This window comes from Chinchilla lanigera, unplaced genomic scaffold (assembly GCF_000276665.1).
Source record: "Chinchilla lanigera isolate Chin_1 unplaced genomic scaffold, ChiLan1.0 scaffold00048, whole genome shotgun sequence".
NCBI classification, from domain to species: Eukaryota; Metazoa; Chordata; class Mammalia; order Rodentia; family Chinchillidae; genus Chinchilla; species Chinchilla lanigera.
Window position 1 is genome coordinate 4,287,641 of NW_004955449.1, and position 25,748 is coordinate 4,313,388.

Below are 25,748 nucleotides of genomic sequence, written 5' to 3' on the forward strand. Positions count from 1 at the left end.
CTGCTGGATCTAGAGTGTGTGATTCATTTGTATTACAATGCTGGGATTAAGGGACTGTGGATTGAACATGGGTGATTGCTGGATCAGTCCACTGATTGGATTGGCACCACCCTAATCCCAGTAGACTGGATACTTTATAAAAGAGAGAAAGAGCCATATTCTCCCTTGTTTCTTGCTATCTTCTGGCCATCATGAAAAGCTCTCTCCTCTCTCATTGCTTTTGCTTGTTTCCACTGCCACGAACTGTTGCCCCTCTGCCATGCACCACCCTGCCTTGGAGTCAGCCAATTATGAACTGAAACCTCTAAAAACTTGGAGCTAAATAAACCTTTCCCCCTTTAACTTTGAGTGTCATGTATTTTATCTCAGCAAGGAGAGAAAAGTAATTAATACAAATATTGTTTTACATACAGAAATACTGAATATAATTATTTATAAGAAATATTATTGAATAAGTGTCCTTAAACAGAAACACATAAAATAATGGGGCTTATGGGCATAGCTCAGGGGAAGAGGACTTGACTAACATATACAAGGCCCTGGATTCAATCACCAGTACTACAAAAAAGAAAAAAGGAAAGAAAATGGCCATATGTATTGATCTGTTGACTCTGACCACAGTCTCATAGCAGACTAACTCTGTGTTTCTTCTAGGAGTGAAGGTTCAGTGTTTATAGCAACTTTACAGACCGTACTAACCATTTTCTTGTCAGTAGGACAAAATATCCAAAAAACACAATTTAAAAGAGGAGAGGTTTTGGCTAATGGTTTTAGAGAGTTCAGTCCATGGTTAGCTGGCTCCAGAGCAGAAATAGCATTTTGGGAGGGCATGATAAAGAAAAATTGCTCAGTCCATGTCAGTCAGGAAGCAGCAGAGAAGGGAGTAACTAAGGACAAGAATGCTCCCTTTAGGGTCAGTCCCCAGAGACACCTCTATCAACCAGCCCCTACCTCCTAACAACACATTCAGTATGAAGTCACCAATGTATTAATCCACTGACAAGTATAGCATCCCGTAATCCAACCACTTTCCCAATGCCTTACCTCTGAACACATGAGATTTTAGGGTGGCATTTCAGACCTAAGCCATAACATAAACCATAACTTTCACAAAAAATAAAAACAACTGTACTTAATATAAATAGTTTTACACATAAGATCAAGAGGCTCTCAGAAACAGGGAAAAATATAAATCTCTTCTGGATAACCCATGTTAAATAGTTCTACCACCTTGCCATCAAGTAGAAAGGTTGAAAAGTAGGAATAAAATAGATCATAACAGCAATGTGGATATAAAAATCATTGTTATTAAAAAAAATCTTTTTGAGTTCCTATTCTGCACAAGTAAGCCTTTTATTATCAATAGAAATAAGTATACAGGTATACATCTGTATAAATTTTGGGATAACAGTCAACAGTTTTGTACGTGACTGAGATGTTCATTCTTTATTAAATATTTGTATAAACAAACAAAAATAAGAAAATTCAGAGATCTGATCTGTTTATATTTCATCACCTTCAGGATAATTGTTTTTGTTGTTAATACAGAGTCTGCGATATATCCCAAGATCCCAAGAAACAGGTTGTACTAAAGCTTATAAATACTATGCGTTTTCTGATACATACATACCCATGATAAAGTTTATCTATAAATTATGTACAGCAAGAGAATAGCAATCATAACTAATAATATAATAGAACAACTATGCAATATACTGTTATAATGGTAACATTTTTCTTATAAGGAAGTACTTTATGGCTACTCTTTGGTCATATCCGAATTTCTAGCATCATAATTCTTATGCTTTGGGGCCATTATTGAGTAAAACAAGGGTTACTTTAACACAAGCACTTCAATAATCTGAGAGTTGATCGGATAATTTAAATATCTCATAAGTGACTAATGGGTGGGTAGTGTATATCATGTGGATACATTGGACCAAGGACAGGATATGTCCTGGGCAGAACAGAGTAGAATGGTGTGAGATTTCACCATGTTAGTTAAAAATAGCACACAATTTTAAACTTATGAATTATTTATTTCTGGAATTTTCCATTTAATATTTTTGGGCCACAGTTACTGAAGTTTACTGAAGCCATAGAAATCAAAATTGCAAATACAGATGATCACTGTACATACAGTGAACATCAACTAGACCATCTTTGAGATCCTATAGCTGGGAATTTATGAACCTTTCTAATACTCTTCTTCCCCTAAAAAGTGCCCCAATTTTTCAGAGGGCCAAGCAAAGCAATAGGAAACACCTTTTGGTCTGTGTTCTCCTCCTCTGCAGGCTGGTGTTAGCCATAAGGAAAAGTTCTTTATCTTTTCCTATAGGGACTTTATTTTCAATTGTCATGACTATTTTAAGTGGCCTTTCTAAGAATCAAGATCCTAAGAATTCCATGGTGTTTCAAACTTCTCACCCATGATTTTCTAAACACTGCCTGGCAGTGGGTAAAGGGAACTAAAGCTGTCCACTAGCATTATCCCTACTACAGGACCAACAACCCCCCCATCCCACCCATACCATTTTGGGGCAAATCTACTCACCTTGGCTCTCCCAGCACTGAAATGTGGAGGCAAAGATCTGGAGGCTGCTGATATCCTGGCTTTTGTCTGAGCCAAATTGCCTGATCAAAAAGAGACAAAAAACTTAAATTGAAGGAAAAGTCAAGGAATAAAATCATGAATATTTTTCCTTTGGTGTCTTTTGTTATTTTCCAAATTTTCTGAACAATCTACGTGAATTTGAAAAAAAGTTTGAATATTTATAGTCACAACTTATTGTAATTAAAAATAATTTATAAAACAAATTGTATATTTCACAAGCAAAAAAAAAAAAGAAATAACAAAAAGTATCAAAGTGATGCAACAAATTGGGAATATAAATTATTTCCATATGATAGAGGCTATACATGAAAATCTGACAGCTAATATCCATACTCAATGTAAAAAACTGAAAGCTTTTCCTCTAATTTCAAGAACAAGGCAAAGGATGGTCACATTTAACACTTCATAATACAAAAATACTCAGAAGTCCTAGCTAGAGCAATTAGGCAAGAAAAAGAAATGTAAATCATCCAAGTCAGAAAGGAAGATGTAAAATTATCTCTGTTTACAGATGACATGCATCTATAGAAAACACTAAAGAGTCCATCTAAAAATTGTCAGAACTAGTAAATGAAACTGGCAAGGATATAATAACAGAAAGTCAACACACAAAAATCAGTTACATTACTATGCATTAACAATGAACTCTCCATAAAAGAAATTAAGAAAATAATTCAATTTATAAAAACACAAAAAAGAATACAATAGTAAGGAATAAATGTTACCAAGGAGGTGAAAAAGTTTTCCACGCACAACAAAAGAAAAAATCCACTGTGAGACATTGCCGAAAGTAATTACAGAAGGCTCAAAGCCAGGCGTGGTGGCGCATGTCTGTTATTGGCAGCACTCTGAGAGGTTGAGACAGGAGGACTGAAAGTTTAAGCACAACGTAAGTAACTCAGTGAGACTGCCTCAAAAACAAAAAATAAAAAGGGGTGGGGATGTAGCTCACGGTGAGGCTCTGAGTTTAATCACCAGTGTTGAAAAAAAAGTTAATAATACCCAAAGCGACTTATAAACTCAATACAATCACTACCAAAACCTCAGCAGCATTTTTTTTGTAGAAATAGAAAAAAAATCCCAAAATTTATGCAATACCACAAAGGACCTGGCACAACCTAAAAATCTTGAAGAACAAAGCTAGAAGTTTCACAATTTTTGACTTCCACAAAATGCGGTATAAAGCCACAGTAATCAAAAGAGTATGGTGCTGGCATAAAGATGGACACACAGACCAATGAAACAGAGTACTGAAAAATAAACCCACATAATCATTATATGATCAAATGATACCTAACAAGGGTGCCAAGACTGTGCAATAACAAAAAGAATCTTTTCTCCAAACTACGTAAGAGGAAGTGAATATCTGTATAGAGAAGAATTAAACTGAACCCTTATCTTACACTACAGACAAAAAGAGATTCAAAATGAACTGAAGTCTTTAACCCAATAGTTGAAACTACAAAACTCCTAGAACAAAGTGGTAATGATTTGTTGGATATGACACCAAAAGCAAGGCAACAAAAACAAAAAGCACCTTAGCTTGTGTTCAGCACAAGCAGCCATCGACAGTGAAGAGAAAACATATAGATGGGCGGAAATATTGGCAAACCACACCTCTGATGAGGGGATAATATTCAGGAGATACAAGGAATACCTACACTTCAATAACAAAAGACCAAATAATTCAAATATGGTCAAGGGCTTGCCAGAAAAGGCATGCAACTGACTAACAGATGTGTGAAAATGTACTAATTATCACTAATTGTTAGGGAAATCAACATGGAAACCACACTGTCCCAGTTAGAGTGGCCATCATAAAAATTTTTAAAAAAGAAAATTACAAGTTAAAGAAAAACTAGTAAATTAAGTGAATTGAAACTTATTGAAGTGAATTGCAACTTATACATTGTTAGTAGACATATAAAATGGCACAGTTATGGAAATCATAGAATGACAGTTTTTCAAAAGTTAATAATTAATCCACCAGATCATCCAGCAATCCCATTCTAAGTATTTATCTAAAAGAATAAAAGAATAACCAGGATCTTGAGGAGATATTTGTTTACTTATGTTCCTGTACTACATATAACCATGTATGTGTGCATGTAAAATAAAATTACCTTCAGGCCATTTGTATAAGATATACATATATGTATATGTTTGTGTGTATATGTATGCACATACATTTGTGTGAATATTTACAGAGTATAAAATTACCTTCAGACTATTTACATGAGATATAAGTATGTTTTAAAATACACACCTATATATAATACATATACACCTATATGAGTGGGTGTACATGTAGTATAAGATTACCTTGCGCTATTTGTATAAAATGTATATGAAACAAATTAATTCTGTATTTAGAGTTGGGTCTTGTCTCCAAGATATTTCACTGCGCTTATGCAAATATTCCCAAATTGCTCCCCTCCAATACCAGATCAGAAACACTTCTGGGTTCACGTATCTTAGACAATTATTAGTATGTGTATATTATTATTATTATTTGCTGTGAACAATTCACATAGGTCTCAAAGCAGAGAATGAAAGGCCAGAGAATATCAGGACACCTCACCAGTTCTTCTCGAGAGTACTAATTAGTAAAAAAAAAAAAAAAAGTGAAAACAAAAAATGATGCAGAAGATTTTTACACGGTGTGAGTAAAGGCTCAGAGAGACTTCTCCCGTCTGCAGACCAAGTGTGGGAAGAGATTTGTTTGCACTTTTACCTATAGTGTCATTTGACTGTGTCACAAAATAAAAATCGTCAATGGAGGGAAACCCTGCAATTTGTGCATAAGCACGATGTTCAAGATTTCAAAGTTTTAGCAAGTCTAGCATAAAGATGTCTAAATGTTTTCTCTGGCGATATCTTCAGAGGCTAAACTGTGATTAATAGCCCAGAAAGAACCCTTTGAAGCAGGATTGGTGACATCAAAGTCGTAATCCAGGGGTGGCAGGAGCTTTATAATGAGTGGGAAGCATTTTAACACATTTCAAAGGATTTACAGCGTGAATAAACAATAGACCTCAGCAGATGCGCCACACATACCTTTCAGAAACATAACCTATAAGAAGTTTCCATTTTAATTTAAATGTAAATACAGTGATCGCACTCCTTTCAAATGTTAAGCGCCCTCGGAACTTCACCCCGAGACAGCGCCTTCCGGGGAAGCTTCTCGCACCAGGCTGCAGACCCCCCTCCTGTGCTTGGGGAAACTGACTACTGAGTGTGTCGGAACGAACCTGCAAGTCGGGGGCACCTCACGGAATGTGCATGCTCTGTGGGCACTGGGTTGGGAATCTGAAATGGAGCCTGCACGGATCCCACACGACTTCCCCGCTTCCAGTTTAAAGGGTAAGACACAGGTGGTCTGGAAACAGAGCGGAAGCATCTAAAAGAATTTCCTGCCTCTGTGTGAGGATTTTCACCTCTTGGAAAATATTTAGCATTCGTGATTTCATCTTTGGTCGCCTCCCGAGAATTGCCCCAAATGATGGATGGCAGCTTTAAATAATCCGGCACAGGCTTCAGCCTCCCTCTGCTGCCCTCTCTGGGTTTATAGGATTTGTTGCAGGGCGGCTGGGGACCATGGACATTTGCTTGGGAAATTTTTCTGTTTTAATTTTTCCTCTAAACACAAGAAATAGACTAATCAATTAATAAATGGTTTCAAAGGAATGGTGACAATGTACAAAATCTGTTTGCGTCAAATTACTGCAAATGATTTTGTTTTGCTGTAAATAAACAACAACAAAAAAAAATCAAAGGCTTCCGTTCACGCTACAAGGTTAAATCTGAGTAGACCATAGAATTATAATCAGGTTGTGTACTAAGAAGGGAAAGGACACCGCAGGGTCTACACTACGTGACTTGGTGGTGTTCCTGTCTCCTTTGGCATCGTCTTCTGTTCGCAGGAGTCTAGCAAAGCTTTGAGAGGTGGTCGACCTTACCATGGTAAGTAAAGAACTCCGCAATGTCTTATCGATGGATTGTGCTGAAAATGCCAGAGACAGATTCATGTTGGTGTGAGAGCCGCGGGGACTGAAATGTTCTAATTTCAGATTATACCACTGCGGTTCATAAAAATATAAGGAGCTAAATTCAGTAGCTGTGTACAAACATACTATGGTTTCTGTATGTTAAAGAATTTTTAATTCATTTCTATATAACGGTCTATCCTAAATCTATTAATGAGGACTTGAGGACAATTTGAGAAAAAAAGTTAACCACAAAATATAGCTCAGCTATAGTAGGTCAAGTAGAAGAGAATGTGTGATGTTAGGTTTTGTTCTGCAGTTCTTACTTTCTCCCCTGACATTTATCTGTGGCTTTAAGTAATATTAATAAATGGGCAAAGCAGGGTAAGAAAGTTCTCATCCCGCTTGAACGTGGCCTAATCGCCCTTGACAAGAATGGGACGGATAGAGCAGGGGTTGTAGTTTTGTGTGGGGAAGTAATCAACAATAAATAAAAGCAGGGAGGATGTGATAGTGATAGAGCCCTTGCCTAGCATGCATGCACAAAAACACTGGGTTCAAGAAAGAAAAAAAAAGTAAAGGAGGAAACAACCATACTTCCTACTGCTCTATTGAAGGAAGAAATGCACAGATAGTAGATTTACTGTCTTTTCTCGATACACAGCTTTGCCTCTATGGTAGTGGAGGATTCAAAGCTCAAACGCAACCCCTCCCCCATTTCTGTATTGACCTTTAATTGGCATTTGTCTGGCTTTTTAAGGAATTTCTGCATAATTAACACCTCTACGCTCTGTGCCGGGAGGAAGACAAACCAATGTTTTTAGTGGCTCTATTATAGTTATTATTATTTAAATATAAACCACAGCTTTGAAGATTTGTGGCCCAAAGACCTCAGATTGTAGAGCTGGGGAAAAAAAAGGAACTCCCTCTTCGCCTCTTCCTTCTACCCTCCTTAAGCTTTAAAACTTGTAAACAGGATGTCAGCCCAGCAAACAAGTGTACCTAATCCCACAGGGTTACAAAGAGATAACTGGGTTCTCTCTTAACACAGGGGTGAAGTTGCTGTTTTCTGCGTTTTATTGCCACACCGGCAGAACTTGCCAGCACACTTCTGGCTTAATAACAAGAATTTCCTCTTAGAGCCAGATGGGGAGAACTGGTCCCTATTTGCAGGGAACGGTGCTTGGGAAAACATGGCTGCCACATGACGTGATGTGCATTCACCAATGTACTACACAGCCTGTTGACATTTACCCAGGAAGGCCTGGCCTATCCAAACAAGAAAGAAAAAAGAAAAGAAGGGAGGGGAGGAAGAGAGAAAGGGAAGAAGATAAACAGAAGAAATAAAGAAGAAAGAGGAGGGAAGAAAGGAGAAAGAAAGGAGAGGAAAGAGGAAGGGGAAGGAAGGCAGGTCACACACGCATCTGTGTGCACTCATGCCATGGAGGTATAATGATGGCTTACACCAACCTCGAAGCAACGGCCCATGAAGCACAGCTTTCAGCCCATCTTGAGCAAAATTACAATTTAGGCAAAAGACATATTCAAGTTCCCCACTCTGCATTCACCTCCTTATAATCCACTTCTGAAGGCACAACATGGCTTTAACGCTATATTTCCTTCCTGTCCTGACAACCAATGTCTCCCACTTCCTTGGGTCACCCTTAAACATTTCCAGGCAGTATACACCTCCTTCATGTTACATTAAATCTCCTTTGTCTTTGTTCCAAATATTTAGGTCACTATTCTTCACTGACAATCCAGGTAAAATTTGTTGCTGGATAGATAAACGTATTACTTCACTCAGGTGAGATGTTTACATGGTACTCAATTCTTTCTATAAATAAAATTTTATGGAAAGATCCTACTGATGGGAATGTTGGGTACTTGTAGACCATCTAGTGTCCAAGTAACAGGGACAGTTTTGAAACAGGCAGCTTTTCATTTAATGATGCCCTGCCCGGCATACTTTGAGATAATACATTAAGGACCTCCTATGGGTCTTACAAAGATGAATAAAGCACAATTCTTTGGCTCGAGGAGAGACAGCCCAGAAACGCTACTGAGGGAAGGGGAAGAAATATAAAACCAGTTCACTGAGCTGAGAGTGGGACCTGTTGTAATAAACCTCAGAACAAAGTGACACAAGGGCACAAAGGTAAGTGGAGGGTGAGAACAAACTGATGAGTAGGCAATGGATGAGCTAGATTTTGAAGGCTGAGCAGGACAGGGAAGGGATTCTATCTGGAAGCCATGAGCAAGAAAGATGCAGAATGTGCGCCAGAAGTTCCAGCAGATTCCAGAGAGCTTGGAAGGCAAACTCCCAAGAAGCTTCTTATTTTCAGATTAAGCATTTTAGTAGGGACACAAAGACATGCATTATTTTACCCCTGCGATCATTAAAACAAATTAACCCCTATCAATAAAAATATTAATTTGGGGCTGGGGGTATAGCTCAGTGGCGTAAGCGCCTGCCTAGCAAGCACAAGGTCGTGAGTTCAATCCCCAGTTCTGCAAAAAGTAAAATAAAATAAATAAAAATATTAATTCGGTGGCCAGGTTAGGGGAGAAGTAATCATGGAAAAGAAGACTGCTAAGGCATCCTGAGTACGTGGGGACAGTGGTAGGCTTTGCTCTGCCCTTCCAATGGCCTCCAGGTGGACTGTGCATCCATTGTGAGGTCAAAGGTAGGTGATTGGGGCATGAGGTCCCAGAGGACTTGGACCAGTTCCTTTGTAAATAGTGCTAATGGAGCCAAAGTCTGCAGTGAGAGCTCCTCACCAGGAAGTTATAGAGAAATGACCTTTCATAGCCTCAGACTAGAATCCTAAATACAATGCCCAGCCAGGAAAGAATAAACTGATTACTTCAGATTTACCAAAAAAAAGAAAGAAAATCCCCCCAAGGCAGGCACGGTGACAAACACCTATATTCTCAGCACTCGGGAAGACTAAGGCAAAACTATCATAAATTCAAGGCCAACCTGGGCAACTTAGTAAGAACTTGTCTCAAAATAAATTTTGAAGAAAAGAAAAGGGAGTGGGGATAAAACTCAGTGTAGAGGCCCTGGGTTTAGTTTCCAGTATTGCCAGTACATAAATAAATGAATAAATAAATAAAATAAAAATTTAAAAAGCCCCTCCCTCTCTCCACCTCCACTTAAGTGAGCCTGCTGTGGTCTTCAGTACAACGCTAGGGACAGGAGACAGGGTGCGGGTTTGGCAGGTAGGGCTGACAGAGCTGTGGGTGGCATGGGCAACTGGCTCCAGGTTACACAAGTGTCAGGACACAGGTTCAGGGCCAGTGGACCCCAAAGCTCAGTTCATGGACAAATCCATAGCAGCTCAGCAGGCTGCTGCAGCCAACAACACAGCATGAGGCTCTGACTGGTCCAGAGGTGACAGTGCCTCCAGGAACATGACAGCACTGTCAGCACTCTGCCTCCCACAGCCCCAGCCCCGCAGCCCTCCTCCTCTTCATCCATTACTTTCTTCTGTTTTAGAGGATGTGGAAGAAACTTCTCTCTTGATCCCCTCACAGGTGGGATCGAAACCAAGTTGAGGTCTCAGCCTTGATGGCCAGAACTGTGTCCAGAAGAGAGAGCCGAAGAACTGCCGCCGCTGGACTGAGGACAGCAGGGTGAGAGAAGGCGCAGTGGGCCACAGAGATCCTTTCCTGGTTGTTCCCACGTAGTTTCTTCATAGCACATCTGGAGATGCATTCTGATGCACCAAAGCAAATTCCTGGATTGAGCCTGGGGAAGGACCTGCAGGAGGAGGATGCACCCACCCCAGTCACATCGCCTGGTCCTCACCTGCCCTTGTAATGGGCTCACCAGAGCCAAGTGGTCAGCAGAAAGGAGCAGAGTCCAGCGGTTCTGTGTCTGGTTTTAACGCATATGCATCCTACTCAAATATCTCAGTTGGCCTGAGTCAGGACCATGCTAGAATCGAGGACGTTCATTCACTTGCATACTTATTATTAGTATAATAAAGCACACTTATTAAAAAATAACCTGCATGTTCTTATGCGTGGTATATGAAAGGACTGCCTTTTATCCTTTCCAGAATGATGGCACACATCACCATTTTTTAAATTAATTCTAGTTTTTTGTTTTTCTGTCCTGGGGCCTGGACCCAGGGGCTCATGCATGCAAAGCCAGTGCTCTACCCCTTGCTAGATCCCCAGCCTTTTTTAAACAAAAATTTAAATTTTTTTTTATTTTTTAAGGAGAATAAAAAATAATGAAAGAAACATTAGAAATGATGCAGAATTTCACTAAACAAGATGATAAAAGTTCAACAGTGGTTGTGATATTGCATATTGTTGTCTTCAAATTAGTTGTTCATATTACCAGATATAAGCATGCAAAATTGGTCAAAAAAAATTAAAAAGAAAAATAATTTAAGCACTAACTGTTCCTTTCAATAAACCAATAGAAATCAGCAATACAATTATCCCAGCTATTCTTGTATATACAAATATATTTTTTCCTTCCTCCTTTCTTTCCTCTTCTCCTTTCCCTAACTGAGAAATGGGTAAAAAAAGATGTGGTATTTTTATACAATGGAGTATCACTCTGTTATAAAAAAAGATAAACTAGAGGTTTTTATAAGTAAATGGATACACTAGAGACCATACTCATAAGTGAAATAACTCAGACCCACATGTGTAAACATCATATTGTCTCCCTAGTGTAAGAACCTCAAAGAGTAAATAAAATCTGAAAGGTACAATAGATATTGTGAAAGGGAAAGAAATGGCTGAAAGGGAAAAAAACAATTTTCAGCGGTGGCGCTTGCTTGTAATCCCAGCACTCTGGGAGCCTAAGGCAGGAGGATCCCAAGTTTAAACCCAGTTGCAGCAATTTAGAGGTTTAGAAAACTTCCTGGCTTCAATCCCTAGTACCACCAAAAAAAATAAATAAGTTAACCAAGTAAACCCATAAATAAAGATTTATTTTGAGATAGGTTCCCGCTGAATTGCCTAAGCTGCGTAAACTTGGAATCCTGTGTCAGCCTTTAAGTAGCTGGGATTATAAGTGTGCACCACTGCCCCTGGCTATTCACCAACTTCTTCAGAGTACTCTATTTGCCTAGTAAAACTTACGTTTCTTTCTATGTGCATGTTAGCAAATATTAGCCATTTTAAAAAACACTATGTGAACACAATCATCACTTACAGGACCCTTTGTTTTCTACTGAGTCTCTGAAAGCATTCAAGGTGAGCTTTCGATCTATAGATCCAAGTGTAATTTCACACTTACCAATTATTTCAAGAAATGACTACTCCGTATCATTAGCTCTCTTATCAAAGTAGCTATTATGAAAGTAGCTACTAGCCAGTGCTTTTGCTTGAGAAAAATTGTAACTTGAGAATCCAAAAGTAAGGAGAAGCACACTGAGAAAGGCAGTTTTCTACAGGGAACAAGACTTGCAAAATGAGTTACTGGGCAGCATTCTCCTCTCTAACAATCTATACTGCTCTAGGGTTTATGGACACCCAGACATATACATTTCTTCCATTTAAAAAAAATACATATATATATGGTATTTTTTAGCCAATTCATAAAATGCCATTGCCCTGAAAGCCTTTTTCCACTGAACATTATATGTGTCAATGCTGAGGAATGAAATTATGATTATTTTTACTTCTTAAGTACAGGCATCACATTTTTGAGAACCTGACTTTATAGAATTGTGCTACAGTGTTCATAGTAACTGCTCAATTTTATTTTTTATTTATTTTTTAACTGCTTAATTTAAAAAACTTTCTAAATTAAAGTCTTATAGACTGGAGATGGAATTAATTACTGTGTTTTTTAAAGAATAGAACCTATTGGGGCTGGGGATTTAGCTCAGCAGCACAGTGCCTGCCTGGCAAGTGAGAGGTCGTGAGTTCAATTCCCGGTACTGGAAAAAAACAAACAAACAAACAAAAAGAATAGAACCTATTGAGAATAAATGCCAGCAAAGCCTTCCTTGTCTGATGAAGGAATCCTCCACACACCACAACTCTGCAAATTCTAGGAGCTGAAGGAATCCTCCACATACCACAACTCTGCAAAATCTTTATCGTCAGTGTCCTTGTATCCAAGTCCTTTCAAGTCGATGCAAATACATCGCCATCTATTGGCATTAATCTTTAGCAGTATAGAAATGACTTGGTTCCTTTTAGAAGTTATAAGCTCTTTGAAGCCAGACACTAAGTATCCATTTCTTTTCTCGCTCATTAATCCACAAGTATTTCCTTAGGGCTGGAGGTATAGCTCAGCAGTATAGCACTTGTTGGGTACAGGCAAGGCCCTGGATTTGATCCTCAGCACAGAAAAAAAATTCTGTATCTACTAGAAGACTACCATCTGCCCTACACATGGTGGATACTAAGGAACAAAAAGTTTGTGGAAGACACAGTGATGTATTGGATCTTTTGTACCCTTGTCTCCTAGAAATGGGTCATCTCTACCTTTTCTTGGCAAACTTCAGTGCCACAGATTCTTCTTTCAGTTTTCCAAGATCAATTTATGGCTCATTATCCTGAGCTCAGCAATTGACTGTGAACTATTCTGCAAAGTTAGTGTAGTATCATGCCTGAGCAATAAACCTGAATGAAATAGATTTCTAGAGAATGTCTTGTGTCGGCCAAAGATTCTCCTAAATGCAACACTGAAAGCTACCCATGAAAATAATGAGCATGTGCCTTTGACTCCCTTTGGATCCTAAGCTCCTTCGGGGCAGGCACTAAGTCTGTTCTATTTTCCACTCTAAACCTTCACTAAGCACTCTGAACCTAGTACTAAGCGTGTGTGAAAAGGGGACGTGTATAGCAATAAGTTTTTATTTAACACATGCAAAGCCCTGTAGGAGGGTTCACCTCACCTTCCAGCACCCTAAACTCTGAACTGGCCTCTGGCCTTGCTTGGATCCTTTCATCTTTCAGACTCTTTGCTCAGGAAGTTGATGCCTGGATTGCAGAGGGCAGTGATTAAGGATGTGAGTTCTGGGGTCAAAACACCTAGGGTTTGTCTCAGCACTGCCACTTGTTAGGAAGGTTGGGTCAACTTATGTGTCTTCTTAGTGCCTGGGCTTCATCATCTAGAGAACAGGATAAATGTCTACTGAGCTCACAGAACACAATGCTCCTGTTTCTACTTAATGGAGCAGTTTCAGGGGCAGCAGAGATGCAGATGACAATGGTGTAGGGGATTTGGGGGACACCATGGGATACTTTAGAGGTCCCGGTTGCCCAAACTGGGTCTAGCTGAAGGGAAATTATTTGGCTCAGCTTAGTGACCATCTCTTCAGCACATATTTTGAAATTTATAAAAATGCTACTAGACATTCCAATTAATCAGAATTTTGCAGAATATCCATTTCTTTATGGCCTAGAGCTTCATTACATTTGTGTTGCATGACTATAAAAATGAATAAACTGAAAGTTTGTGAGTTAGTGTTTTATTTCATTCTTTCTTATTTATCATCTTAAATTATTATTTTTAAAACATGGAAATGTCAAACTCTCAACCGAAAAAGAGAGAGAAGAAAAGAACTCTGTCTGAGTTACTTTCTCTTTGCTGGGACAAAATGCCCAACACCCACACTTTAAAGGAGGAGAAGTTTATTGATTGATTGACTGATTGATTGATTGAGACAGGGTCTTCCTGTGTAGTACAGGCTGGCCTTAAACTTGCTTATGTAACCCAGTCTGCCCTTGTACTCACAGTGTTCCTCTTGCCTCGGCCTCCCAAGTGCTGGGATTACAGACGTGCGCCACCACGCCAGGTGAGAGGTTTATTTTGCTTATGTTTCCAATCCATACTTGGCCAGCTCCATGGCAGAAGCGACACAGTGAAAGCGTCTGAGAGAAGAAAGTTGCCCTTGCCGTGGGGGACAGGAAATGGAGAGGAGAGGGAGAAGCTGAGGGGGACCCTTCAGGTCACACCCCCAGGGACCCCTCCCTTCCAACCAGCCCCACCTCTCCGCACATGCAGCTATGGATTCATCAGTGGTGTAAAACATTATTGCATTTCTTTCTCTTGTATATCAGAGATTTTTTTTAAAAATGCAGAAATCCACTTTCTTTTGCCCCATTTTGTTACTCTTCTTCACATCAGAAAAGAATCATACCTGATTACCAACACTTACAGAGCACGTACAGTGTAATGGATGCTATACTAAGTGTTTAAAATACATTACTTACCACAACAATCCTATGGGCTATGTCATCAGTAAGGAAACTGAAGCAAAGAGAGCTCAGGATAACCGCTAAAGGTCAGAGCACTGAGTAGTGGCTCTGACAGCGCCCATTAAAGTGCCCTAATTAAATTGGGGTTGTTTCAGGGATTTTGATATTACCCAAGACCACCGAGAGGTTGACAGACTGCTGCCTAGCCAAACAAACCAACTGATTTTAGATGATGACTTTCTTGGTCATTTACATACCAAACCAGGTCAACTGCTTAGTGACCCCATAGATTACCAGCAAGCACTATTGTTAAGGTTGAGCCAAACGTAATAATCATCTGGAAAAGAACTGATTAGGTTTTGTAGAACTTCAACTACTTTTGTGAAGAGCAAAGAGTGGAATGACTGCACTGAACCTGAAATTTAATGAAATCTTTGGTCCTCTTCCCAACCGCCGAGTCTCAAGTTGAGTTCAGCTACCTTTCACTGTTCATGGTGTCACATGTGTCTGTAATCTCAGCCCTGTGGGAGGCTGAGGCAGGAAGATCATAGGTTTGAGCTCAGCCTGGCAAACTTAGTGAGATCTGTCTCAGAATAAAGCAGGGCACCACCCTAAGGCGATCTGGGATGAGAAAAAACAGTGGGCAAACCCCCAAGCTGCAGCACCTCCAGGGGGTCTACATGGTTCTCCGGAGTTTTTCACAAAATGAATCTTACTCAGTTCAGAAGCCCTGTAAGGACGATCTCGCACATGTGCAGGCCAGTACAGTGCACAGCTGCTATCCCAGGCACGTGGGTTCCAGTGTGTCTGCATAATACACTGACACCAAAGCAAAGTGATTGACTTTATACGCTTCTGACGTATGGATCAGGCTGTTAGAAGCTGGTCTTGTGTTCTAAGGAGAAAAATGCACCATTCTATCTAACACAACCCAAATTCTTGGGGAAAAAGGGTTAAGTTTTGATCTGTGTCTAAATAGGGAGATTATAATTATAATGGCTTTGTTTCTAATTTATTTGATTTAAAGTGCCTGGAGTTATCTTTTTAGTAAAGGATTGGGAGAATGACCTGAAAGTTCCATTACAGAAAGACTTTATAGGATGAATTAATAAACTGCAAATGGCTTTGAGCTTTTTCCCTCCAATATAAGCTACTGAAATATGAAATAAATAGGGAAATAAAAGGAAAAAAGCCCTAATCGTGAGAACATTTTTCTTTTCTATGACTGAAGATATGGCAGAGAAAAGCAGAAATTTATTTTTCTTATATTTCTGACCATTTGAAAAATCAAAGCTGCTATATTTGCAATACTTCACTGGATCATTAAAGAAATGAAATGACTCTCAGTTGAACTGCCACTTAAAATGCACTTTCACTGTCATATTTGGCATTTATGCAGGAGCTATTCAGGAGCCATTAAAATATGTTGGGGAAAAACAGTGGATCTGATTCACAACAAACCCCAACACTCCCAATATTAGAGCTTTTAACACAACTATTTATTTATTTATTTGCAGTACTGGCATTGAACCTAGGGCCTTTACACTAAGCTATATTCCCAGTACTTTTATTCTGAGACAGATCTCACTAAGTTCGCCAGGCTGAGCTCAAACCTATGATCTTCCTGCCTCAGCCTCCCACAGGGCTGAGATTACAGACACATGTGACACCATGAACAGCTAAGACTCTGTATTGAAGTTAATTTTAGGGTTCCTCCCCAACACCCATCCGCAGATGTAATGGTAATAGGGCCCCCTAGAGCCAGGGAAGCAGGGCCCTCCCCTAAGGCCACCTGGGCTGAGAAAAAACAGCGGGCAAACCCCCAGACTGCAGCACCTCCACCGGGTCTACATGGTTCTCCGGAGTTTTTCACAAAATGAACCTTACTCAGTTCGGAAGCCCTGTAAGGACTTGAGCACCATCTCTCAGCACTTCCGCAGACTATCGGACTTTCACAATCAATATTCCTCACACTTCTTGACCATGAAAATCTCTTATTCATCTCGCATCTCTTCGCATTCCCCAAACCTAGTGTTTTGTAAAGCACACATTGGAAAGCGCTGCTCCGTACTGAAAACGGAAGACTTTTCTAAGTCTGCAAAGAGACCCATGGGAACTGTTAAAAAGCTTTTGCGGGAACCCTGCAAACCCAGAACAATAACTTCTCTTGCGCACTGGGAAATAGGATGATGTTAACGCTGTACTCAATGGAATATTTCATGAAGAAATGAATCTAGGGCTGCAAGTTTAGCTCAGTGGGAAAGTGCTCACCCAGCATGCGTGAGGTCCTGGGTCCAATCTCATCACCACCACCCACCCCCCACATATACACAATTTAAAGTAAATAAAAATGAACAGGGCTATGCTCGAGGCCTTGAACAGGGAATAGAACCTGGATCTATCCAACAGCACTAACTTGAGGTCTTCCTTTCTCTTCATGGGCATCGGATCTGGTGAATAACATGAAGGCAGGGGAGAAGGAAGGGATCTGTGGTGCCATTCTGTCCCAACCCAAACCTTTATTTCCTTTGGAGGCCCATCAGGAGGGGCACTGTGGCACTGCTGCCCATCTGAGAGCAGGGGCGAGGCACAGCTGTGGCCCGGCCAGTGATACTTGGCAGCTATGCTACTCAGTGTGTGGTAAGAAGCATGTACACTGGCTAGTGTGAACTGAGAAGTGTTTTGTTTTTTTTTTTTTTTGCGATACTGGGGATCAAACTCACAACCCTGCACTTCCCAGGCAGGTGCTTATGCCACTGAGCTATATCCCCAGCCCCTGAGAAGTGTTCTAAACGTAAAGCACACACTGGATTTTGAAGACAGCACCAAAAAAGGAAAATATCTCAATAATTTTTTATTAGTCACATATTAAGTGAAATATTTTTGATATAAATATAAAGAATCTAAATTATCTGAGCATGATGGTGCACGTCTATAATCCCAGCACTCTAGGAAGCTGAGGCAGGAGGATCACAAGATCAAGCCCAGCCTGGGCCACTTAATAAGATGCTGTCTCAAAATATAAAAGGGCTCAGGATGTATCTCAGTGTGAAAGCCCTGGGTTCAATCCATATTACTGACATTAATTCCATCTTTTCATTTGATTTTTTAGAATGTGGCTAGTAGGTACACTAGACAGGGTTGTTTTCAAAAGAGATAACTGAGAAACTGCACAGCAGCTCCAGAGAGCATTTGGTTGGAGACTGTTAGGGGTGCTTTCGAGTCTGGAGGCATTTCTTCATGCTTGTCCCTCTTGCACGCTGGAAGGTGGTCAGGTTAGCTCAGACCTGCTGGATGCCACGTTCAGGGAGATCTTAGAGGGCCTCCACCTACAGTCTGGCCTCTTTGTCCCACCATAGCTGATATGGTAGGAGAAGCTTCAGGCGGAATTTTTTAAAGCAAAGAAACACTTAATTAGCTTATATTCGAAAAGAAAGAAAGCATCTCTTGCAGAATACAAATCCAAAACCTGGAGGCATTGGGGAGGGATCAAGGATGCTCTCGAGAGATACTCTTTTGGCCCCACAACCACACCACGCACTCGCTGTGGCCTCACGAACCCTAAGGAAGAAAATCGGATTCCTAACGGACAAAGGCTGAAAGCCCTCAAGAAGGGGCCAAGAGCCAGGAAGGCGTGGCATGTCCTGGGCTGCGGGTTCGAGCACGCAGGATGAGGCCCCGGGAATCGCAGAAGCTAAAGCGGGGAGGACACAGCCTCGCCTGCGCTTTCACTCTCCTGAGCCGCTAGCTTCTGGGGAAACCCCACCCCGCCCACTCCTCCTCCGGGGAAGGGGCCTGCGATCACTTTCGGATGCCAGAAGTCACTGCAGTCACATCCACACTCCCGGCGAGCACAGGAGGCCTAATGACGGCCCCATCCTTGGCTCTCACAGTTCAGAACGTGGGATTCTGAATGCAGCGCCTTCTGAAGTTCGCAGCTTGTTAAAGTAGACCTCAGGCGCTGGCGGGCTTGCAGCCAGCACCATAAATCACAGGATGGCCCACGTTTCTGATGTGCTTCAAGAGCACTCGGCACCACCAGGCAATTCAGTTCACAAATCGCTCTCAGACTCCACCTAGCGAGAGCGTCCTAGGTGCCAGCTCCTTCACAGAAGCTGCAAAGCAAGAGGTCCCTGTCCCCAGAGACTTACTCTCAGCTGGTGCCTGCCAGGAGTTCATACCCCGCCCCACACACCCTGCTGGGCAAGACCAGCAACTTCCCGGAGGAGCCCATGCTAGGGCTGTTTTGCAGAAATGGGGAGGCAGGCTGGAAGGTGTGACGGGGAGAAGCCCCTCTAGAAAGAGAACTAGCATGAGCTGGGAAGCGGTGTGACCTGTGCTGAGTACATCCTGCATATACATGAGATAAACAAGTCCCACCTTCTCCTGCAGCTTGTGGTCTTACCATCTGGTCGCCTGAGACAGAACTGCTGGGCTGGTAGGCTGAGGGGCTCAACTGTTCACTTTTGAGAGTGGATGAGAAGTCTGGGTAATTAAAAGTTACTATTTCTGTTGCTCACAGGTGACTTTCCCTGTTGTTACCCTTTTTCTGAGACAAGAATCTGACCTGGCTCACTCTAGCATGGTGACGGGCAAAATCCCCAGCTGGTGAGCGGACTGGCAAGCCTCCCAGGAAGAGGTCTGCAGAGAGCTTTTGGGTTCTGGGCTGGTGCCTTAGGCCAGACTCCGCTACCCCAGGCATCTCCCTTCCCTGGGGCCAGTCAAGAAAGACTTAGCTTGCTCTCCAACTCCCCCTCTAAAACTTCCTGTCAGGAGGGCAGCTCCTTAACCAGATCTCAGGCCCACTGCTTAGATTTTCAGATACCTTCCGTTATTAAAGGTTACTCTTGGTATTAATGGTACTTTTTGAGGCTCCAGGGATCAAACCGAGGAGCACACTGTTGTCAAGCCAGACATTCCTTGCTGTTTAAAATACATCTTTTAAAATTTTGAGACAGGGGCTCACAAAGTTGGCCAGGCTGGCTTTGAACCTGTGAGTCTCTTGCCTCAGGCTCCAGAGTTGCTGGGATTCCAGGCATGTGCCACCACACCTACCAATTGGTGATTTATTCTTATTTTTAACCTGTATATATCTATTTGAAGCTTTTCCCCCACTCTCCCCTCCTCCAGGCTGGATGAATGGCTCTGGAGCTTTCCTGTGGGCTGGCTCCTTGGGTGTGGGGACCAAGGGCAGAGAGGGCAGAGCTCCTTTCCTTGACAGGAGACCCACAGATCCTCCCTGACTGGTCACAAGTGTCTTTGGGCCTCATGTGGAAAGATGATACCCCCTACACTCCCCATAGTTAAGGGTCTCACCCTCACAGCTACCCTAGCTCCTTGCTGTCAGTTATGGGTAGAGTTGTACTCCCCCAAATTCCTCTGCTGAAGCTCCTAGTACCTCAGAATGTGACTATACTTGAAAGTGGGGCTCTTAAAGAGATATTAAGTTAAAATGAGGCCATTGGGGTGGGACCCTAATTGAACTGGGCCCTAATCCAATCCGATTGGTCACCTTGTCAGAAGAGGTGATTAGGACACAGCCAACATACAAGTAAAAGAATTATAAAAACCCGAACAATTTTGAAAATATATAAAGTTGGATGGCTCACTCTCCCTGACTATAAGACTTACTACGGGGCTGGGGATTTAGCTCAGTGGCACAGCACCTGCCTGGCAAGTGCAAGGTTGTGAGTTCGATTCCCAGTACTGGAAAACAAAACAAACAAACAAAAAAAGACTTACTACAAAGTTATAATAGTCAAAACAGTGTGGTATTGGTGAAGTGATAGAAACACAGATCAGTGAAACAGACCCACCTGTAATAATCAATTGATTTTTTTCCAAAGGTACAAAAGCAATTCAATGGAAAAAGGGTAGGTACTGTAACAAATGATTTTGTTGACATATTTATGGAGGAAAAAATGAACCTCCTCCTTCCCTTATATAAAAATCAACCAAACTGGACCTTTGGTCAAAATCCTGAATGTAAAAATATTTGTTGAGTGCCTATTCACACACAGCTAACTGCACACTGTCATTACGTATATCTAGATGTCCCCCTAAAGCCTCATGGGATCACAGGCGAGACCTCAGGAAGGTGATGGATTGCAGGGGAATCATAGCTGATTTGCTGTTAGGCAGCAAGGCCTGAACAGAAAAAGTGGGTCACTGTTCTAGCTCCCTCCTGACTCTGCCCTTGACTCTGCTTCCTGCCTGTCATGAGGTGAGCAGCTTCCCTCCACTGGGCCCTTCCACCGAGCCTCTTCTGTCTGGTGCCTGCCACCCATGCAAGGCCTGAAACCCTGAAACATGAGCCAGAATAAATCTCTACTCCCTTAAGTTGCAAGTGCCACATGTTTTGTCACAGTGCTGAGGAACAGGACTAAGATACACATCCCATTAATCAGCTATTTCCACCTGTCTGTCCTAGTGCTGTGGACTCCGGTTTATAATGCCTCATTACTCCCAGAGGACACGATTTTCCCTACTTTCCTATTTTTTGAGTATCTTCCAAGAAGATTTTCTTCATTAAAAGTCTTTCCTCTTGTTATCCTGTGGCATTTTCCCAACTTTTCCTTCTAAATTTACTTGTATAGACACAGTATTTACATTGTCACATTTAATGATTCCTGTACCTATGCAGAATTCGCATATCTTGTCATCCTTCACACATTTTTGGATTTGGCGCTATCTCTGACCATTCTGGCTGTGACCATCTTCTATTTCTTCTGGAAAATTCCTACACACAGCGCTGCATCTCAACAGTTAATAAATCCATAATTGTCTGGTGACTGAGATACACACTTGGATTAAGCAGAAAGGAACAGGCCTCCTGTGAGGGGAACTCACTTCTGAGGGGTCCTGTTGGGACTGGCTCATCTGAGGTCCATTTCAGGAAGAGCTGGGCACTTGTCCCCACTTGTGGCCTTGAAACTCTCAAGGCATCCACAAGACCCCTTTGCTGAACTGCCAGGGCAGAAGAGCAGCTATAAGTGGAAACTCCAAGAGATGACTACCAACAGGCAGCCCCTTCAGGGCTCAGTGCCATCAACTTCAGGAGTGACAGGATCAAAAATCGGACCACCGACATCAAGAACAGGTGTTAAAGTGCTTTACAGTATTATAAGACTGGGCTCATCTTGCTCCCCCATCAGATAAAGAGGAGCAAATAGAAGTCAGAAAAGATTTTTACTGCAAATCAAATCCCAAGGGGCTGACCTGTGAATTCCTGGACAGAAAGCAATGGTAGCAAAACTCAGTTCCAGGTTCTGAAGCACAACTAGATATGTGAAGTTCTACCCATATTTTTTCTAGTTTCTCTCAAATTCCTAATTCCTTTAAAACCCCAAACTCCTATTTGGAAGTCAGAATTCATGATGCAAAGACAGAGATGAACTTCCCAAGTTCTGTTGGAAACCTCTTCTGTTCCTTCTCTGAGCCTTTTGAACTTTTTCTCTAGTTTACTAGGGAAGTACAGAGGAAACTATGCCATGAAACCTTGTTATCACATCTTTCCTTCTAATGTTTTTCCCTCTAGGTCATTCAGTGTGAAAAGTCCCAGCTGCAGGGTTATAAAGTAGCATTGCTGCCACATCAAATTTTCACCATAAAATCTCCTGAGGCTTTCCAGTCACTAGGAAAGATTATAAAGAAAATTTCATTACATCTGAAAGTGCTCATCTGTAGGTAGGAGGGAAGTTGTGTCAACATGGGAGAAAGAGAGAAGCCATACTGACAGCTGCCTCGATGTACCCGATTGTCCCTCACCAAAGCCTTGGGCTGAGGGCACCCTTCAAGTACAGGCATCTCGTCTACCAGATGCAGCTGGTGCTGGAAGAAGGCACGCTAGGAGAGGGCTGGATAAAACAGGAAGGAGCCCTGCCTCCTGGTCATCCTGGGCCTCATGATTTCACTGCACACATCCAATCTCTCCAGTGCTCTGAAATGTACATGAACAGGCAAGTGGGGACAGGAAACAGAAGAATGCCACACAGGTATTTATCTCTGATTGAATATTGTAGTTACTGCTACAGTTTGGATCTGGCCCATGTTTTAAAGCTTGGTGCCCAGCTTGGTGCTACTGGGAGATAACAGACCCCCTTTAACAGATGGGACCCGTCAGGAGGGTCTTTAGGTCATTGGTGGCATGACCTTTAAGGGGATTATGGAACCCTACTGTCTTCCTCTTTTTCTCTTCCGCTTCCCAGCCATGAAGTGAGCAGTTTTGTTCCACCACACAGTCTTCTTATGACCATCTGGCCTCTAAGGGTTTTGTCCGCCATGATGTGCTCCTCACTGAGGTGCAGAGGAACTGGGCCCACTGACCATGGACTGAAGCCTCTAAAACTGTGGGCCAAAATAAACCTTTGTGAAATTGCTTCTCTCAGTTCCTTGCTCCAGCAATGGAAGCTAATACAGCTACACATATATATAGAAGTTGATCCGTGTGATCTTGATAAGAAATGTGAAACCAAACCCCAGTACTTCCTTTTGAGATCTATTAGTGACAGAAGTATTACCTGCCCAGGAGCCCAGACAAGAACATAATTTTAAAGGAGAGAAAGCCTGGGGCTTTCTGATGCCTATTTTTGAAAGCAAAGAACAGCAGCAGTCTAGTTACCAAGAAACTTCTTAACTAGAAAGAGTCCAATAACAAAAAGAAGGGCTGGGGATTTAGCTCAGTGGCACAGTGCCTGCCTGGCAAGCGCGAGGTAGTGAGTTCGATTCCTGGTACCAGAAAAAAAAAAAAAAGTAACAAAAAGAAAGTTTTTGTTTGTATTTTAAGGGGACTTCCTTATCTTTTGGGAAAAAAAATATTACTGTAAATTAGAATGTACATAAACAAAAATGTACAAAGCATAAATATTCAGCATAATGACTATTATAAAGCAAACAGCCATGAAGCCAATGGAGATCAGGAGCCAGAGTGTCATTGCCAATATCGTGAGAGCTCTTCTTAAATGTCCTCACTTCTCAGCATCAAGGGACCCACCACTGGACTCTTTTTAACTTTAGGGTTAGCAGCCCCCGAGGCCTCCTAGCTTTGATCTTCTTCTTCCTCCCTACAGTTCATCCACCAAAGGAGCATGTAAAATAACTGCCCTTAATACCTATGCTCATTGAACTAATCCAATTTACTTTTTCATCTCTGCTTTGTAGCACTGGAGATTAAACTCAGGGCCTCATACATACAAGGCAAGAGCTTCATCACTGAACCACACACACACACACACACACACACACACACATTTTCAAAATTTTATTTTAGAATAGGATTTTACTAAATTACTCAGGTTGGTCTCAAACTTGTAGTGCTCCTGCCTCAGGTCTCTGAGTAGTCTAGCTGGGATTACAGGCATGCACCACCTTGTCCAGCCCAATTTACTTTTAGGTTTTTTTTGTTTTTGTTTTTGTTTTTTTGGTACTGTAAATTGAACTCAGGACTCTGTGCTTACCAAGCAGGTGCTTGTGCCACTGAGCTATATCCCCGGCCCAATTTACTTTTAACAAACAATCACTTCAGGGTTTGAAACAGAATAAACAAAAATAAAAATGATGACAAAAAAGTTTCTCATACACTAAAAATGTTAGCATACTCTTTTCTAGAACACCAGGATGAGTAGGACCCTGCTTCCAACAGGAAGGTACAACCACTTTCCTGTCATAAGGGGCAGGCATCTGCCTGAAACAAATATTTCAGCAAAGACAGCACAATGGTCCAGCAAGGTTTTCCCACCTCTGAAATATAATTAAAAATACAGATATGGATGTTTCAAAAGTTAAAAGCTTAATTAACATTCAACAAAGGATGCATAATCATGTTAGAACTGACGTTTGTGGGCAATTAAGACTAGGAGATAAATTAGCTCTCAATTCTCAGTAGAAGGTGAAGTTAAAAAAAAGCTCTCAACCTGGGTATGGTCTCACACATCTGTAATCCCAGCATTCTGGGAGGCTGAGGCAGCAAGATCATAAATTCAAGCCCAGGCTGGGCAATTTAATGACTTAGTGAGACTCTATCTCAAAAGAAAATAAAAAGGCCTAGGATGTAGCCTAATAGGAAGGCCCTGTTTCAATCCCCAGTACCACAAAAAAAGGTTCAAGTTGCTTAATGGCACAGAATCCAGTTACCTCCGCAGCCTTCCTGTTGCGTAAACAGCAGCTTGTTACCAAAAGCTGCTCCTTAAGCGTTTGTTAATGGAGTGCATTTTACACTGTTGTGTGCAAGTTACCAAGGTAACTGTCCATCCTGGAGACACCAGCAAGTTACAAAATTCATCTTGACACAGAGAGGCTTTAAAATCCAGGGCACCAGCTAAGGGAGGTGCTGGGGACTTGGTCGCACACACCTGCAATCCCAGCCCTCAGGACTCAGGCAGAAGGATCACTGCGAGCGCAAGGCCATGGCACTATGTAGACCCTAACTGGAAGAATAAAAGAGAATTTCGCTAATAAATTCGGATGTTTGTGTGTGACTTAATTATACTTAAAATGTGGAGGAAATCAACCTTAGGATTTTAAAAGAAATTATGCATACAATTTAGGATACAGAGCAGCTTGTCGAGATGTCACGTTTGCTTTTAGACTTTTTTCACTTGGAGTGCAATGTCCAGGTAAGAGTCAGAAAAAGTTACAAGCTCTTTGGGAGAAAATGAAAAATCAGAAGCGGCAGCAGAAGCTCTTTGTTCCCTTCCTCCCGGCGGCGTTGAGACACAAGCAGGGCTGAGGCTCGCAGCAGAGCCTTGCTTTCTGCATAGCGCCACCTAGTGGCTTGGATTGCAAAATTGATTTTATTCTCAAAGATCGAAAATTCCAGTTGTGAACAGATTTGACAAGTTATGACTCACAGAGAGTGTAAATGCTAGCTGAAGAGTCATTTGGATATATCTTACGTCCGAGAGTATACCTCCTATTAACAATGGTTGTGTCACCATTGAGAATTATTGAATGATTATTCAGTAGGT

At 41.5% G+C, this 25,748-nt stretch overlaps 1 protein-coding gene across 1 annotated transcript in view; it reads right to left on the bottom strand.

Annotated features, from left to right (window-relative positions):
* Myo3b (myosin IIIB) overlaps positions 1-25,748 on the bottom strand; it is a 417,836-nt gene that overhangs the window by 158,825 nt on the left and 233,263 nt on the right. The window contains exon 24 of the mRNA XM_013518810.1: positions 2,555-2,634. Within this exon, the coding sequence (XP_013374264.1) occupies positions 2,555-2,634 (80 nt within the window). The remainder of the gene's footprint in view (positions 1-2,554; positions 2,635-25,748) is intronic.